The 19567-nt window shown below is 42.0% G+C and overlaps 1 protein-coding gene across 3 annotated transcripts; it reads left to right on the top strand.

Annotated features, from left to right (window-relative positions):
• The first annotated feature begins 1942 nt into the window (after positions 1 to 1942).
• On the top strand, positions 1943 to 18051 carry LOC125750901 (gamma-aminobutyric acid receptor subunit alpha-1-like). 3 transcript variants are annotated; one of them, XM_049029258.1, is made up of 10 exons: positions 1943 to 2178; positions 3501 to 3600; positions 4596 to 4708; positions 5848 to 5915; positions 7371 to 7591; positions 8873 to 8955; positions 9299 to 9442; positions 10176 to 10328; positions 15209 to 15411; positions 15919 to 18051. In XM_049029258.1, the coding sequence occupies exons 2-10, from the start codon at positions 3524 to 3526 to the stop codon at positions 16231 to 16233; spliced, it is 1377 nt and encodes a 458-aa protein (XP_048885215.1). In that variant the 5' UTR covers positions 1943 to 2178; positions 3501 to 3523; the 3' UTR covers positions 16234 to 18051. The 3 variants fall into 3 exon arrangements, with proteins under 3 accessions (XP_048885215.1, XP_048885216.1, XP_048885214.1); XM_049029259.1 differs by having other exon boundaries at positions 1943 to 2202; positions 3506 to 3600; XM_049029257.1 differs by having other exon boundaries at positions 1943 to 2202.
• The last annotated feature ends 1516 nt before the right edge of the window (positions 18052 to 19567 follow it).

Here is a 19567-nt window from a genome sequence, read left to right as displayed (position 1 = left end):
ACACTATATCATTACTGTGTGTAACCATGTTACTATGATCATTACTATACTCCAAATATGAGATCATTATTACATGCTACATCTTGTCATCTGCACTTCACCCCATGTATGTATATGATCATTATTACATACCACATATGTGATCTTAACTACTTCCCATATATGATACACATCATATGCATGACAGATCAAAAATGTTTTAATGTTCAGTTTTGGTTTATCTTTATTGCATGAAACAACATCTTTGGTTATAAAGACCTTCTGTCCTTCTGTGCCACATACGTTGCCTTTACTGCACCCTGTATACGTGACCTTTACAGCCCACATACGTTGCCTTTACTGCACCCTGTATACGTGACCTTTACAGCCCATATATGTTGTCTTCACTGCACCCTGTATACGTGACCTTTACAGCCCACATACGTTGCCTTTACTGCACCCTGCATACGTGACCTTTACAGCCCATATATGTTGCCTTCACTGCACCTTGTATACGTGACCTTTACACCCCATATACGTTGCCTTTACTGCACCCTGTATACGTGATTTTTACAGCCCATATATGTTGCCTTTACTGCATCCTATATATGTGACTTTTGCACCCCACATACGTTGCCTTTACTGCACCCTGTATACGTGACCTTTACAGCCCATATATGTTGCCTTTACTGCACCCTGTATACGTGACCTTTACAGCCCATATATGTTGCCTTTACTGCATGCTGTGTACGTAAATGGACTGCATTTATATAGTGCTTTTCTACCCTTACGAGTACTCAATAGCTGTACATTTCATGCCTCACATTCACCCATTCATACACCGGTGGCAGAGGCTGCCATGCAAGGCGCCAACCTGCTCACCGGGAGCAATTTGGAGTTCAGTGTCTTGCTCAAGGACACTTTGATGGGGTCAGGAGGAACCAGGGCTCGAACCTGCAACCCTCTGGTTGCTGAACAATAGCACTACCACCATCGTCCCCCATATATATTATTTTTACTACACCCCATATATGTGATTTTTACTACACCCCATATATGTGATTTTTACTACACCCCATATATGTGATCTTTACTACACCCCGTATATGTGATCTTTACTATACCCTGTATATGTGATCTTTTTGCATTGTATGTCAGTTGAATCCCCTCACTTTCCTCTTGTGACGGATATAAGAGACAAAACTCAGAAGTACGACATCTTGAGAGAGAAACGTAGGACATACGTACAGTAGACAATGTGTAGTGCACAGTCTTTTACCTGAGACCAATAGGGCAGCACTTCTGAGGCAGTTATTGATGTGTTTGCATACAAGCAAAATATCTGTAAGACTCTTCACTTCCTTGCTGTTTTCATTCTTGGTCAGAATTGCTGCTAAATGTAAAATGTGTGCGTTACATGTTACTTAAGAAGCTTGGTAGTCTGGGTTTCATTAAATGGACTCGTCATTAAGTTGCAGAGTAAAGTGCACACATACGTAAACTAGGCCTATTTAAGAGACAGTAAATGTGCTTTTGGTGTTGTGATATATGTGCAATTAAATAAAGATTCATCCAGAATATTGCTGATCTATAACACCCATGGAACAGCTATCTGAATCATTCCAGTTCATTTCTACACATAGATAACTGTATTTTTCTGATCAAATAACAATGGTAGTTGCACTGAATACTAATGTGCCCTCTGTGTGTGTCCCCTATGCAAAATATTTTTGCCTTGAAGAATGTGAAATATAAGTGCAGTACATAATGAATATTAAACTTAAATAACACCAGAGAAAACAAAAATATATATGTATTTAACCATGCATAGAAAGTGTGCAGCACTGGAAGTTTAATTGTGCAGCACATAAAAAATTGGCGGAATGGTTTTAGGATGAAAGGTTGGTACCACCTTCCATTCTAAAATAAAATCGCCCTGGCATGAAGTCACAGTGCACTTCTCATCCGCTTTACACAGAGACACATTACTATTGTCTTGGTGAGAAACGTTGCTTACATACAATCTCACCGTCCAGGCACATTTTGCACTGAGCACCAATTTGCGGGAGCGGAGCAGAATTTAATTCCCGCACCGAGGCACAGTGTGAGGCGTGCGGACTCAGCGGCGTCAGGCGGGCAGAAATTCAACAGATTTGTGGTCTTGAGGATCTGACACAGAACAGAAACAACACTGAAAAGGTATATTTAAGAAAAAGTTTCAAGGTAATCGACTTATTTTACCATGGTACTGTAAGTGATTTTGTGTGTATTCAATTGCTTTGACTTAACAAGATACAAAGCCGTAAGCGATTTTGTCTTTTGAACGTCACTTAATCGATTTCTTCCAGAGAAATGACTGATGCAAATTAATCAGACATTGTTTTGCCGGATTTGGTTATGAATTGATCGTTTAGTATACAGAATAGTTTTTTTTTATCATAACATTCTTGTTCCGTGACTGTCTGGGTATTTTGAAGGATTACTTGCACTGCGTGCTGCTTGTACTATACGACAGTACACACTGTTGCTCAATTGATCAGCATGTAGGGATTAATATGATAAAGCATGTGCTGAATTACGATACGGATACGGCATATCACATCTCTTCTGTAACTTTATCTGTATATATATATTTTTTTACCTTAATTCGTATTATTTACAACTCTAGTATGGTGACTTCCAGTGCTTAAGCGATATGCTCTCTGATTTATCGCAGCCTTCCCTGGTAAAATCTTTTAACGCGGCTTATATGAATTGCATGCTTATTGGCATTACCGTGCTTTTCTCGCTTGATGTAAGATGAGTCCGAAGTGTTCTGGCTGTTAGTTGTATGTATTTTAACAGCAATCGCCCTCGCCTGCGTTTCCCTTCTATTTCATATATGATAACCTCAATAAAAATCAATTTCTTGGGCGGCGAGGCAAAATGTACGTTTATGAAATATTATTAGAAACTAATACTTCAAGATACAGTCAGCTCCCCGTGATTAAGGCGTTATAGCTCCCCGACGGCGATATTATGAAAGCTGTAATAGATGGAGGAAGCAGCCGGTGCGTCTCTTTCTGCGCGTTGTCTGTTTTGAAGTTCAGACGGATCTATAGACACTTTACGTGTTTTCATTCGGCATTCTCTGCCTTTTGAACATCTTTCGTTGACAGCGAAAAGGCTGCCCTTTCCGAAGGTTTTAGATCTTACAGCCAACATGACGGCTAGTAGAACAAGTCCTAAGTGATTCCAGTCAGTTATTTTACGTGCAGCATATGTGACCGAAATCAGTGAGTAAAGGGCTGCATGCTGAACAAGTGATTCAAAGAGTCGTATTATACACATTGCTGCTAGATGATTAAAGACTAATTTCATAGAGAACTATTTATTTCTTTCAGTTTCCATAAGCAAAGTTAGAGACGTACTGGGCGTACCTGAGTGGGGACCTGTTTTAATGTAATTGGTGTAACTGGTGGTGATGACTTCCACTTTGTATTTTTCAGCGTGAATTGATGTGCGATTTTTTCCCCTTGCAGTGCAGTTGACATCAATCAGAACAATGTGGGGACAAACTGGAAATAGCGTGATGTGTGTATGGGCCTGTGTTCAGTTCCTGAGCGCGATCTGCGGGAAAAGGTAATGATTCTAAAGGCAATTCGGCGTCCGCCTTTGCGTCTGCCATCTAGTATAGAAGCGGAGCGGAGACAGCGGGATTCAGCCTAAGCTGTAGTGATGTACTGTCTGTTAATGTCCATACTACATCACTAAGATAAGAGGCCATTTATAGGGTTTCCTACAAAGTAATGCAAGGTTTGATTAATATCGTTACACTAGGATTCAATTGCATATGTTAATTAAAAGCTTGGCTTAATTAGCACAGATGATAGGATGGTGCAATTGGAGAATACTATCGAGCGCTGCTTCCTTCCTGTGTCTGCAGTGTGTGTAGTGTGTTCCTGTTGCTCATCAGATGACCTGCAGATGGCGATAGCGCTTCATTGAGAGCCCATCGCGTGGCTTAATCCGAATGCAAATCACATTTACCGAACGCTTCTCCCCTTCTCAAAAAGAAAACAAGAAAAAGGCTTCACGAACTTAATTCTTAATTGTTCTACAGTTAAAATATATTTTGACGGACACGTGCATTTTCGAGATATCACTTAATCTCCAGGGTTTAACATTCCTTGATGTATCGGAAATGACAGGCACACTGTGTTTAGTAAATGTTTCTGAGTGGCGTCTGTGTACAGCTTCCTTGCCGAAGCATCTCCCGTGTTTCATTTATTATTGTACACTTTTGGAAACTTGGAAATGTAAATACAATTATTAATAAGAAATTTATCAATTAGTTAATCAATCAGTTACACACACACACAGACACACAGACACACATCATGTAGCAAAATATCTGGGGAATTGTCACTAACTTCCATTTTTAGGTATGTAGCCGAACCACAAATAATAATTTAAAAAATGCCACGTTTGTGATTTATGAGAAGCGTTTGTCTCATGAGGACGAGAGAACAGAACAGCCCCCCAAAGACACAAATACATGCATCTTGTGTGTATATATGCTTGTGTGGTGTTAGATTTACTACAGTAATAATGCTGCTCCTACACGGCTTGTCCAGCTCTGGGCAGAGCAGCGTCTCCGACGAGCAGAAGGACAACACCACGGTGTTCACCAGGATCTTAGACAGCCTGCTTGACGGCTATGACAACCGACTCAGGCCTGGCCTAGGAGGTAATCTTCCCAACGTGTCTCCGCCTGACACAAGCAGCAGGAGAGACAGCTGGGTGTCTCTCATCTCACCATCCTGTTGCCTTAAACTGCCTGATGGTTACCAGGTTCATAGTGAGGGACTGTTTCGTTTGTTAGTAAGAACCTATCAGTCAAATGATCGTTAAACACAAACTTTAAGAATGAGAATCTTTCGACCTATACAGATGAAAACTGATTGGCAGGAAGCTGCATCACCATCATGCTACAGCTGTGTTCAGCACTGTAAGGATACTCTGCACCCAGTCACAAAAGGTTCATAGGCGGTGCTTAGCGACTCGTGATGTCACAAGGGGCGGGGCTTATATGGTATTCCTTCACTATAAGTGGGTGTGGCCTCCCGCATTGTAGCCTTCTTACATGATAGCTCTGCAGTCCTGGTGTGTGTGCTTTTTCTATGAGGACAACATGCGAATTATTATCTCTAGGCAGGAATGGAACCTTTTGCCTGGAGGCACCGGGAGGCATGTTAACAAGATATGTGTTTCTGCTTAGCTTATGAAGTACGTTCATATTTCATACTCACATTTGCTGCTCACATGAACCTTAACCAAGTACTCATACAAATCCTCACTCATATTTACAGAGAAAATAAAAATTGCTCAAAGTATCTTTGCATGTTGATAAAGTTTTACATTGTATATGGAAAACAGCCATATAACTGCAGACTGGCATTTTTGATAGATTTGGATGGATCTAGTTTATTTTATGTTGTTTGTTTATTCTCCTCATATAAGAACTTCCATAAATAGAGCTTAGTAATTATCCTTCGAAGTACTTAGTTAATCATCTTATCACAATATTTTCAGCTTCATTTGGTAAGGAAATAATGAAATGACCTTCTCCTCCCTTTTTTGACACACCATGGTTACATTAAATATTGTCTTTCTAACAGTCTGTGGAATTTGTGATTTTCTCTTTGCAAAGTGCCGAAGAGCACAGATGATTTATACACATTCTTGCTATGATGGAACCTGGTTAATTATGATTGGACATTGGGATACCTGAATCGGTGTATAAAAACATTCTAGCTATCAATGAGTTTGGGATCATGAGGAGTTTTAATAAGGATTACTTCACCTCTTAATTTCCTGCTTCAACAGAGCGTTTAACAGAAGTCAAGACTGACATTTTTGTGACGAGCTTCGGACCGGTATCAGACCATGACATGGTACGTCCGCGTTACCTTTACTCTGCATTCATTTGTCATTTTACGCCACTGTCCATATTGTCGTCTGCATGGGTTCTGTAGATTGTTAACCTTATGTTTTGTTTCACTGTTAGGGAGAAAGCGAAGGAATTGTTTGGCCTGCTTGCATGTTGCCTTTCCTGGACCTGATAACCATACAGCTCCACACATATGGACATTTATCCAGCTCCTCCACTCTTGGTCAATGGCTGTTATGGTCTCAGCATCGCTCAAATAGTTACCAGAAATCAGTTGTTTATTTGTCACATGACTACACATGTTGAAAGACTGCAGTCCTGCACAATAGTACTATTTTTAGTAGTCATGACCTTCATAACTTGCCATTCGTTGCCATTTCTCAGTTGAAGAGCAAATTTCCTAAACTCCCTCAGTCCATTTGTGTTGTTTTTGAGATGGGACCACCCATGACCTTAAGTCGGGCTCCCTCGTCCATCGTACTGGGAACCAAAGTTCACTAAGTCCTCATATAATCCAACAAAGAAGATTGTTACATTTGAAAATCTCGTGAAATGGACTGCATTTATATAGCACTTTTATACTCCTACAAGTACTCAAAGCACTTTACATTTCATGCCTCACATTCACCCATTCATACCCCGGTGGCGGAGGCTGCCATGCAAGGCACCAACCTGCTCACCGGGAGCAATTTGGGGTTCAGTGTCTTGCTCAAGGACACTTTGATGGGGTCAGGAGGAACCAGGGCTCAAACCTACAACCCTCCAGTTGTCGAATGATAGCACTACCTCCTGAAGTCTACAGAAATGTTCTCAAAAACATATTTTTTAAATCTGCTCTCCACTTTTAGCAATTTGAGCAAGTTTTTAAAGTAAATTGGTTGATGCTGTAGGCTTATGATATACTACTATTCCTTACCCCCTCATACAGAATACACTATCGCTTCCTTTACAAAACTCTAATTACCCAATTCAGGGAAACGACAAGTTCTTTACAATACATACAGTACAATATAATATGTTCAAGTCCTAACGTTTTCTTCTTTCTGTTATCATACACATTTCGTACTACATTTACATGTGGGTCACAAATGAATAGCTAATGTAGTCCGGCTAATAATTCCCTTTCCTCTAAGTTCGGTCTCTCCTGCTAACCCTGACATACTGTGTTATTTTATGGAACCCAGCACTGCCATGTCATTACTGTGAGTCTCCAGGCAAATCCATCACATGATGATCTTCACTGCAATATTAAAGGGATGCTCCAATTAGGCCCCGTAATCCTTGTGAAAGCCTTCTCTGCTTCTTCTCAGAGTTACTGCCCTGGGAATAAATAGGTCATATACACTTACCCGGCGAGTCAAAGTGGCAATGCTGATACAGTATGCTCCTCTCCATGTATTAAAACCCTCCCAAGGTGCTGACCAAGAGGTTGAGTCCGACTCTTTTGTCGCCCGCACAGGAATATACTATTGATGTTTTTTTCCGGCAAAGCTGGAAAGATGAGAGACTGAAGTTCAAGGGGCCGATGACCGTGCTGCGTCTCAACAATCTGATGGCCAGCAAAATCTGGACCCCGGACACCTTTTTCCACAACGGCAAGAAGTCCGTGGCCCACAACATGACCATGCCCAACAAACTGCTGCGCATCACAGAGGACGGGACACTGCTCTACACCATGAGGTGCCAAGTTCAGGGCTTGAAATCCACCCATTTCTCCCCTAACTGCTCATCGTAGAATATCTCACTGTTTAGATTCGAGATCATGGCTGGATATCAGTCAGCATGTATAGGTGGAACAGTTCAGTTTAAATACTGTGCGAATGTCTTAGGTAGTCACGGAAACATGTATAAATGATCCTTATTTTGGTCTAAAACGATACGCGGTTCATTTTATGTCTGTCGAATGTGTCGGCTTTGCCATTTCAAAACATCTCCTGAAACAGCCGCCGTATCTGCAGCAACCAACCAACACAACCATGTGGTTTTTTATCCTGACCTCTAGCACACCTTGTTTGGCTAATCAGTGCCTCACTGAGTTCATTTACAAATCAAGTTGATTAATTAATTGAGCTGGTGGAGAAATTTAACGAATACGTGGAGTGGCTGAGGTGCCCCTGAGGAGAGGTTTGGGAACAAACCTGTTTATCCAACAAGATATCTGCAACTTTTTGGAGAAATTAAGAAATTCTTGTTTTTATTGTGTTACTGTTAATATGTTGTAATGTTAAATTGTGTTTATTATTTTTTTGAGCAAATATGCAATTACTACCAAGATGAATAGTCTGACCCTGCCTAGAATTAGTGGTTACGGCAAATAGATGGAAGAACCAAAGGAGGTTTGGGACCAGGGCAGTGTTTGCCAACCCTGTCCTCAGGGACCTGCAAACAGTTCATGTTTTTGCTCCCTCTCAGCTCCAGGTGGCAAAAATGTGGACCGACTGGCAGACAGCTGGGATGGAGTAAAAATGTGGACCGTCTTGGGGTCCCTAAAGACCAGGGGCCTGTACTAAGTAGCAGGGTTACTGGCTTATCGGGATAACTTGTCGGATTTAAGGTGGTCTGGGCAAAATGTAAGTGAATGAATATGGAGTCCACTTTAAACTGTGGTACCTTAAATCCGACGAGTTACCCCGATAAGCCAGTAACCAGAACCCTGCTTCATAGTACAGGACACAGGTTGGGAAACACTGGTCTAGAAAAATAAAGCATGTACATAATGGTACATAATGGTATGTAATGGTACATAATGGTTTGTAATGGTACATAACATTATGTGACGGTACATAATGGTATGTGACGGTACATAATGGTATACATAATGGTACATGATGGTATACATAATGGTACATGATGGTATACATAATGGTACACAAAAGTACATGTTGGTACATAACTGTACCTAATTGTACATAACAGCACATTAAGCATGGCCCCATCACCTTTCATTCTCCCTGCCTCCAGACTGACTGTGCGGGCGGAATGTCCAATGCACTTGGAGGACTTCCCCATGGACGCCCACGCCTGTCCACTAAAGTTTGGCAGCTGTGAGTGCTCCTTCCTACATCTACTGCACACGCATCTACCGCACTGGGAATGAGGTTTGAAGAAAGTTGTCAGATGTTACTTTCCAGGTTGCGTGTAAAAGCTGCTTTGATCAGTCATTCATGCATCATCTCAGGGGGGAACCTGAAGCTCGTGGCAGAGTGCGAGCAGCAGACTGTGGATGAATCTCTGAGCCCTGGTTACTCTCGACAAGGGGAAGATTCCAGCCTCTATTTCCCCAAAAGGGATCAAGGGGCCAGGGATGGAAAATGAGGACAGTGAATGAAATGAGTTAATGAGTTTGTCTAAATGTAAACCTTGGATCCCTAATCCTTTCCCTGCCAGATGCCTACACACGTGCAGAAGTTGTGTATGTGTGGACGAGGGGGGCACAGCAGTCTGTGGTAGTTGCTGAAGATGGATCCCGCCTTAACCAGTACGACTTACTTGGACAGACTGTGGACTCTGGAATAGTGCAGTCCAGCACAGGTGAGTGTTCCATGGGTGATTGTCCCCCTCTGGTTAGTGTCCCTACCTGGGTGAGTGCCCCCCTCAGCTGAGTGCCCCCCCCTTCGGTGTACCTTTCTGGGTGAGTATCTACCCCCTCGGGTGACTGTCCTCCCCCACCTGGATTTTGGAAATAGGTGACTGGCTGCAGGGCTGTCTGGATGGAACTTTACCTACGAGTTCCACAAGAACACAAACAGCACGTCTCCTAGCAGTCCTGACCTGACACTTTACAGTCTGTTCCTAAATATGGCAGAATTCTGTTTCACTGGTATGCGGTGCTCAGCCTCTGTATTCTCATAAATGTGAGTCACGCTGTTTAAATTGCCGATAACACAGTCACTATTACTTGCCTATTTAAATGATGTGACTTCCTTAGGTCACTTAAGTTTAAGTGTTGAAATGCACATACGTTACTAAAGAGTAGTATGGGAATCGTACTCCGTTGTAATATTTTGTCGTGTTCGGTAATATTCAAAATGATTTAACAAGTGAAAGATGTATTAGTAATATGTATGGACCCTTATGAAAGGAGGTGCCTCTGGGATTAGATCTGTCTGCGCAGCTAAGGCAATGGTTGTCATGACAACAGTGATACGCACACAGGATAGAGTACACGTTAACCTAAAGTTGGATAGAATACATACGTGTTGTCCCTCGTTGCCTTGTCCGTTTTGTTCACTAAAATGCCTTCTCATCTCCTGGCCGCTCGTAGGAGAATACGTTGTCATGACGACACACTTTCACTTGAAGAGGAAGATCGGTTACTTTGTCATCCAGACCTACCTGCCCTGCATAATGACAGTGATCCTGTCCCAGGTGTCCTTTTGGCTTAACAGGGAATCTGTCCCTGCCAGGACTGTGTTTGGTGAGTACTGTACACCTCTTTGTATATGAATTAAATATCAATTACCTAAGGAAAAAAGAGACCGCTTTTTTCTCCAAAAAGAGGCTCAATAACACTCATCCCTGTAGTGGCTTTAGCATTCATCTTCTCATATTGAGCTGCTCATAGGTAATTTATCTAACCGATCTTCAGCAAATACAGCTCGAATGTAGAATGCTAATTCACAGACAATTACCCTCCATGACGTTGCCATTTTTTTGTCAATTCTCCCAATCCAATTTTTGTAATCTCAAGTACTGATCATAATGTTTAACAGCCCAGAATTCAGTGAGACTCATTATACCCGACAGGATGAAACATTTTAATAGGACGGCAAGTATGCGGGGCATAAATGAGTGCAATAAGTATGTAAGCGAAACGTTAAAGCAGGATGCGCTAAGGTGTCGGGGTAATGCGAAGCAAAATTACACAGAGTAAATCACACTGTATAGCCGGTAATGTAGTTTTATGGAAATCAATGGATTTCAAAGGTGGGGGGTAGCAGAGAATTCTAGCCGTTCAGCTGGATGTGGATGAAACTTGACAGATTCGCCCCTCAGTGGCTTTTCAGGCCCGACTTGAAGTTACCACCCTGTCTAATTAAGTCGATCCCCAACATGCACCATTCAGAGTACAAAAAGTAGGCTATAATTCATAACAAGTAGAGTGTAAAAAAGAAGTTACGGATTCTGAATGGAATTTAAATGTAATCTTCAAAAGAAAACAAATCAGAGCAGTGTTACACAGTGGACATGTGTTAGTGGGACTCCGTCACTGTACAGTGATGCTTACTGGTCATTGTAAAATGAGACGAGGAGGTTATGTTAACCTGCGTTGTGTTCCGTATTGTGCCGCTCTGCTTTGTGCCCTGTGTGCAGCATCACGCAGCTTCTATATCAGCCTCAGGTCGTTATTCTCGCTCATTTGTGCTCCTCTGATTCAGTGCGCAGTGTGTTTACAGTTCTGTGCAGCTGTTCGTTGATGCATCTGCTGATTTCATCATCAGCAGGCATTGAGGTGCACAGCTGGCTGGCACAGGCTCCTGGCTTTGGCTAGCAGAATGTCAGGGAATCTTTGGGTCCTCATTCGATTCTGCGTCCATAAATTTCGGGGATAAGCAGGGGTAGTGTGGAGGTAGCATGAAAAGCGAAGCTCAGTCCTGAGTGCGGAAAGTGTCATACAATCGAGGACGTGAGTCACTGATTCCAGTGTTGATTTCCGAGTCGGTAAATCTTGTTCAAGATCTTCGGCCCAGCAGTTAAATCTGCACAGTTATCTCAGCATGGTTGTTCATCTGTTCTCCTGTGCTTCACATTGTTTACGGAGGTAAACTCTGTGTAAACCACCTGGTCTCAGGGCAGATCTGAAGGATTTAAGTGTGTGGTGTTTAGGTTAACAGTTCCCTATGGGACATTGAGAGATGCTGATCTAATACACAGGAGGAGCAACAAACCTTGTTCTCTATCAAACTGTCAAAGTGTTATAGATTGAATCCAGCACATCAATATAATGTGTGTGTGCGTATGTGTGTGTGTGTGTGTGTGTGTGTGGGGAGGCAGAACCAGAGAGGAGACACTCACCCAGGGGTCAGATATACATTAGATATAAATTGTTTTGTCCCCCATAAGGGGAAATTCAATTTTATAAAAATCTGTGACTGCAATCAAGAAACTAAAGATGCCAAAAGTGTTGTGTTTGGTTACTTATGGCTGAGTTAAGGCTGTCATTGCTGGGATTAGAGTTTTGTTCATAGAAATGAATGGGGGTTACGGATGTCATGACTGGGATTAGGGCTTTTCAAACAGAAGTGAATGGAAGGTCCCCATTTAGATATGTATTTAAATAGTTAGGTAAATGTGTGTGTCTGTGTGTGTGTGTGTGTGTGTGTCTGTGTGTGAGAGAGAGAGCGAGAGAGAGAGAGAGAGAGAGAGAGAGACCTATGTGTGATCTTTAATATACAATATCCATGTATATAAATTGCGTTCATTTCTGGTAGAAGTCTATACACATTGCCTTCGTGAACCTTCTTTACAACAAATAAAAGTGTCATCAGGTGAGACTTAACCTGACGGAGTCTTCTATAAATATGACTAATTACATTGTTTGTATAGTACTAATTCATCATTCTTCTAATTCATCCCCTGATAACCGCGGCGTGAGACTGGCTTGCATACGATGGGTACCGGGACCGGCCAACGTCTCTACAGTGTGTTAATGAAACACAGTACAGAACTTCTGACAGCTCATTACTGATAGTGGCAAGCTGGCCAATAAAACAAATTACATTTAATTAACTTAAAGCAAATTGGATTTAATTTAAGAGTTTGATCAAAGATGCTGCCAGGTACGGTTCTCAGCGTGAAATCCTTCATGAGAGTGGAGTACCGTGCTGTAGGATCACTGTCCGCACAGAACGACATTCATGAAGGACAACGTACCACGCTAACAATCGCGCATCGTCACACATGCCTCCTCCACCGTAATGCGCGCGTGTTACAGTATGCAGAACACACCGTTTGGATCCATATCAGCTTTTGTCAAGTGGGGCTTTATTCTCACATATACCGTAGCTCAGCACACAATGTGTATGGTAACCACAGAAATTTTAATTGCGTAATTCTGTGATAATGTTGCAGATTTATTGGTTTCATGAAAAAAGAAGTCCACCGACAAGCAATGTTTAACGTATCTTCCGCACAAACATTTTTTTTATTATTGTTATTTTTCCGTTCTGTTCTTGGCATTTTACTATTAAATGCAATCGTCCTCATTTGCTTCCAAAGGCATACGAAACGCAAATGTTTGGTGTTTTATGTTATTGCAAAGACGTTACTGATTACAAAGCAATGATTAATATCCATGAACTTTTTAACCCGGAACAGCTGTTTCAGAAATATAATTTGGGTTTCAGTTTATTAGTACTTGAAAATAATGTTTCACTTTAAAACTTCCGGTTGTTTCTAATGTGATATTTTTTGTAAACAAATGAATTAAGTAATGATTTTTGTTATAAAACCAGTATCTTTGCGATATTTTTTACTAAATTTAGCAAGTGTCCCAAGACATTTTGTGAGCACTGTATATACATGAAGTGCGGAGTCAGACAGGACGAGTGCAAAAAAAAAAAGAAAAGAAATTAAACATCAAGGCATGACAACATCCACAGACAATATTGTATCCTGGTCCGTGAAAAGAGCAGAGCTACTGTATGCGCAGCCGTATCTTTGGGCGGCGGCTGGGACACCGCTGTTTTAATTAGATGGCGGCGGCGGCGGGTTCCAGTTACTGCTTCTTAATGGTTTTTAAGCGGAGAGACGGCCCTGGTCTGAAACTGGCCGAGCTAATTACATCTCTGACCTCAATTAGCTACTTTTGGTTTCATATATTGTTACATGTAGATCCCAATAAAATATGAAACCATGAATTAATACTGCATAATTTTAATTTCGAAATGATTATTTAAATATAAGACATACAAAAATTAAAATGTGATGAGGTGGCTCAGGATGGGTCATGGATTGCATTGTTAATCCAGTGAAATTAATGAAATGAAAGAGCCAATTTTATTTATATGCTGTATAACTAATTGTATTTGCTGTTTACCTGGGGAGACACCGACGTCAGGAAGAACCACATTACGGATGAGTTTGTGTGATACATCACTTTCCCATCCCCCCCCCCCTCACTGCATCTGATCAGAGAAGCGATGTGGTTGTGATGTGAGGATGTTCAGCGGACAGTGCTCTCCAGCTGACGAGGTGCCCCCAAGAGACCCCGGCCTCAGGTCCCCTGGACGAACGTCACCATGAGCAAAGGGACGGCCTGCAGTGTTTCATTTCACGTGGGGGGAACTAAGAGCGTATTGGGGTATTTCAGGAGCGTGGGCATTCGCCGTCCGAGTGCTCAGTTCTCACACAAACCCCCCTAATCACTGCCGCCACTATTACTGGCATTAGGAATTCCTCTGTGACAGCGAGGAGGCAGAGGTGACTGTGGCCGAGGGTGGCGTGCATTAAAAAAAAACCACGCAGATGGAGATGTGCAGATACAGCGAATGCCGCAATCGCTCCACTGGAGCTAAAGTCAGTCTGCACAGGGCAGAGAAAGCGACATTATTTATATTTGCACTGTGTTCTCTCTGGGTCTGATTAGTGTAGTTCATTCATAGAGGAGCAGTGGATGTAACTAGCGATGGGAAAAGTAAGACTTAACAAGTAAGAAAGCCGCAGTGCGTGGGATTGCAGGGGGCTGTCAGCCAGTGCCGAGTTTACTGGAGCCAGTGTGCAGGAGGAAGTGGGTTAAGCTCTGGCGTAACTGACGAGTTTCACCGCTCCTCCTACGGTGGCTTTTCCCCATCACTAGTTATATAAAAAAATTAAATGATTGTAGCGTTTATAATGGAGGAATATTGTCAACGTGGATGCTGACTCTTTTACAATAAATGCCCTTCTAGCTGCAACATTTGAGTATTCAAAATGAATGTTACTCTTCATAAACACTGTAATACAATTCTTAAACTTACTTTAAACCTTTCATACACACACTGGTGATTATTGCAGTTATTTTAACGCACTGCAATGTCACTGGCAAATAGGGCTGGGTGATGTGCAGTAGTGGGCACAGCTAAACGAAAAGTACATTACAGAAAAGTAGGCCTACATTTAAACTAGGGTACCTTAAATCCAGCAAGTTATCCAGCTAAGCAAGAAATCCAGCTTCATGATACAGGCCCCAGTTCTCTGCTTAGTTCAGGGTAACTCCGTTTAAATGGATTTAATCTTGATTCACTAACATTTAGCCCAGACAACCTTAATTCCAAAAAATTATCAACCAATCAGCTCACCTCCTCATGCTCCCTGCAGGAGTGACCACCGTGCTGACGATGACGACTCTCAGCATTAGTGCCAGGAACTCCCTGCCCAAGGTGGCCTACGCCACCGCCATGGACTGGTTCATCGCTGTCTGCTACGCCTTCGTCTTCTCCGCCCTCATCGAATTCGCCACCGTCAACTACTTCACCAAGAGGAGCTATGCCTGGGACGGCAAAAGCGTGGTTCCTGAAAAGGTCCCCCCCCCTAAACAAAATACACGCAAAAATCATACATGCTGAAAAACATACATCTCCATTCGTCACACTTCACCAAGAGTAATGGGGGCACGCAAACCTAAGTCGATGTGAGGACATTTTACAGCATTTAGAAACTAACCATAGTTAACGAGGTTAATGAGAATGAATATGATTCCCAGATATTTGAGTTTAAGCCGTCTACAATAAAGTGTATTTAACTAATTCCTAATCCACTAATGAAAAGGTTAGCTTCGCTAATTAGCAGTTAGCGGATTAGCGGAGCCATGCCCACCACTGGCGATGCGCGATATTAATATCGACATTGCAAGTTATGTACATGCAGTTCTCACATCACAAGTACCTCAGTAGCAAGACTGTATGTAGACTGGATGTAACTGTAAACCTCTACATGGATGTTGCTCCTACTTTTTCAGTGTTGGCTGTGCTTGATGTATATTCATGTAACAGCGGCATGTTCTGAAGTATCCACCTTTCCTGTTTTAGCAAAAGAAAAAGAGGGAATCGCTCATCAAGAAGAACAACACATACACCGCCACGGCCACTGCCTACGCCCCCAACATCGCCAGGGATCCCGCGCTGGCCACCATCGCCAAAAGCGCTCCGCCTCCCCCCACCGAGTCAAAGGAGGAGCCCAAGTCCAAACCCCCTGAAACCAAGAAGACCTTTAACAGCGTGAGCAAGATCGACAGGATGTCGCGGATAGCCTTCCCCCTACTCTTCGGCACATTCAACCTAGTCTACTGGGCCACCTACTTGAATAGAGAGCCCAACATACAAGGACTGTTCCAGCCTCACTAATGTCACCCTTCCTCTGCCATGCCAGTCAGAGGACGGGCTACAGGGGGGCCGTGGGGGGCACGGAGTCCAGGGTGTGAGCTGTGGGGTAAAGCCTGAGAAGGTAACCATGAAGGAAGCTTTTCCAAGGCACAGAGTGTCACCTACTGCAAATTCCCGCTCCCATTCTGGTGCCCCGGGTTATCGGAGCGAACGTAAACTTAACGGCCATTTTCTACATCTATTCAGAATGAATGAATAAATAAAAATAAATAAATAGTTAGCAGATGTCACTTTCCAGTCACCGGGTCTGGGGTCACAGCAGCTGATCTGAGTTTTTTTTTTCGGTCAGAAAATAAGGTTTTTTAAATTTTATTTTATTTTTTACGATTGTAGGTTAGTGACCGCAATGAAAAGGTCTCGTCAAATGAATTAAAAATTTTCATGGAATTCCAACGGCGAATGATTTTATTTGTTGCATTTAAGAAATGTTCCTGTGAAAAAAATGATGTTAAGAATTAAGTCCTGCAGTATTTAAAGCATCAAAACTATAAAGCTAGGAAACAGGTTCCGTTTAAGGTCAGCGTCTGGTGTTTTTAAAGAGCTGCTGTACAGAGAGGTTTTCTGGGCACAAGGGATTTAAATATGTATTTTCTTTCATTAGCTTCACTGGTTGAAACGATTATATTTAGACTATTACGAACAATATATTTGTGTGTCTGTAGTACAGACTGTACACACTAGCAATGTTTTAAAATAGAATTGTGGCAAGTAAGAATGTAACTGTAATATTTAAATGTCGGAATGCGATCCATAGCTAGTATTATAACATGCGCACTCTTCATACTGGCTCGTACTGTATGGAACATGTATGCAGTTCTGAAGTTTGGGAAGCACGGTTCAGGTTGGACAGAAGGCTGCTAGTCCTGGCTGTGATGTACGCCAAGCACATGGAGCACCACCCCTGAGAAGCTGTGCCTTCTACCCCGTTCCTTTTGGAACGACTTTCCCCTGAATAATGAGACCTCCACTTTATCCCGACGGAGGTCTGCCAGTTCTACTCACCTGCACTGATAGCATTCCACACATAGCTGCCAAACTGCCTGAGGATGCACACAACGTTTGACAAACAAAGATCTTCACAGAATCTACTAAGATTCTACTAAGAATCTCATTGCTGCATGTTAATGGAAATCAAGATATTCTAGCCTAATGTGTTAGAACGATGTTCTGCACAGAACAACTCCATCTTCAACAACATCTTCAGCCCAAACTGAATCAACACTGCAGATGAGAACACATTTTATGGGTGTTTTTCCACACCGAAAACACCTTTTTTTGAAGTGCACTCAAACTTCACTGAATTTGCTTTCCAAATGAGGTTATTAGACCGTTTAGTTATATGATGCCATACGTTGACTTGTGCTCATCAGCTCTTGGACTTTTTTGTGGATCCTTGAACACAAACGCACACTTATTTGTGCTAGTATCTGTGACACTGTAGCTCCATGCTCAAAATGTTAATAATCTAAATTTTAATGACGTTCTGAGATATGATTGTTCAACATAAGCTCTAGCTGAAGTCCAGCGGCGTAACATTGGCCTTCAGTCTGTGCACCCCTGCAGCTAGAGCTAGTGGTCTGGCCCGAGGTCCTGGAAGGGTACAGGTTTGCTTCTGACTATGGTGCAGCTGGGCTCCAAGTAAATACAGGGTGTATCAATAGAAATGTATAGAAAACTATAGTTTTGATTCTATTGTATGGACAATTACTATCATGCTTTAAAGATACATGTTCACATGAAATAATAAAGATTGTTTATGAATATGTTGTATGCATTCTAGACAGTAGATGTTTAACTTTTGTATAAACCTTGTTTTGTGCTATGCAAAAACAGCTGTGACCATCCTCTGTTCCTCACCAATACATTTCATATGAGTAATATTCTGTACTGAGCTTAGCTTGGATACAGTGCATATTTTTACATATGTCTTTGTTACGTTATTTAATTCCCATCGGTGTCATACAAGAAAACATTAAAACTTTTTACTCATGCCTAATAAATATCACTAGAAAAATATGTTGCATGGCACACCGGTTCAAATTAGAGTAAAATATTTGATTATAAAGGTACAGCAGTTGAGATAAGTATGACATTATTTATTAGAGTGAAAATCATGTAATGACATGTTTTAAATCCATTCATTCGTTTTTATTCTAGGACGGCTGAAGCCTGTGTAATTAACAATAGCCAATTTCTTCTGCAGTAGATGAGTGACGATCTTAATTAAGACTTGAAGATTTCATAATTATAAATGCACAAACAGTTTCCATTAATAAAGTGCAAAGACATCTATAATGGAACATGGACACAGATCATTATACACACAGCTGTCTGTTGCTTAAAAAAAAACATTTCACAATCCAAATAAACTGATTTTTAACTGATAAACTGGTATTTGGATTCACCAGTAACAGCCGTGCAAGTTTTTTCTTGGGTTTATACCATTTCCAGTCCTACTTAGGGACCAGTGAGCAGTGGAAGGTACAGAGCCAGACTTCTGGATGTTCATGAAGTCGATTTTTTTAAATTCCCGCCCTTTCCAACTGCTAATGATGCCCTGCTGGCTCTTGACAGGTTATAACCAGCCTGGCTGGGAGGGGCTCCCAGAAGGCTTTGCGCTTTTGGTGCCAGGGTGGGGACCATCTTATGCTATTTTACTTTGGTTATTGCAGCCTCAATAAACGTTTCTGAGTTCCTCCATAGACTGTGCTCAACTTATCTTTGCCACAAGTCCTCCTTTCAGAGCAGCACAATGTCAGCTTATCATTATTTTTGGCTCATATACAGTTCAACAGATCGTAGGTGTGACTCTGGTGCTTGGAGATGGGAGCGTGTACTGCTCTCGAGAGCTGAAATGTCACTTCTGCGTTGGTGACCGTAATGCCTAGAATTTAGGGGATAATGCAGAAGGAGTGAGGAAGCGGAAGTGAGGCCCATAGGTACAGGGCACATGGAATTGTGGGGGACAAAAGCATCACACATGCAATATGAAGGCTTCAGACGACAGACTTTGAAACACTTCAGATATTGCTGTTCAGATTTCTCTCGGCCCATTATGCTAAATGACACGTATTTTCTAACAATCGCTGCAACTGTTCAATGTGCTTTTATTTGTTGAGTGTAGACGAAATCACTGAGGCTGAATATCTGCCAAGCAAACGAATAAGCGCTTGTGTCCTTGCAGTGGGGTATTTTAGACATGTGTTCCCAGACTTTTATATCAGCGCTTCTTTGTCACTGTTTATTCCATTCATTAGCTCTTTGAAGCGATTAGCTGGGAGCTTATCACCTGTGC

This window comes from Brienomyrus brachyistius, chromosome 10 (assembly GCF_023856365.1).
Source record: "Brienomyrus brachyistius isolate T26 chromosome 10, BBRACH_0.4, whole genome shotgun sequence".
Taxonomy (NCBI): Eukaryota; Metazoa; Chordata; class Actinopteri; order Osteoglossiformes; family Mormyridae; genus Brienomyrus; species Brienomyrus brachyistius.
The sequence above is the reverse complement of the archived record's forward strand: the minus strand, read 5'-3'. Positions and strand labels throughout refer to the sequence as shown.

Bases quoted from the DNA above. Each gene is read 5' to 3' on its own strand.
- LOC125750901 (XM_049029258.1), top strand. From the start codon at position 3,524: ATGTGGGGACAAACTGGAAATAGCGTGATGTGTGTATGGGCCTGTGTT. The intron at 5,916-7,370 runs GTACGTCCGCGT...TCGCCCGCACAG, and splicing joins CGGTATCAGACCATGACATG to GAATATACTATTGATGTTTT. The intron at 8,956-9,298 runs GTGAGTGCTCCT...TTTCCCTGCCAG, and splicing joins TCCACTAAAGTTTGGCAGCT to ATGCCTACACACGTGCAGAA.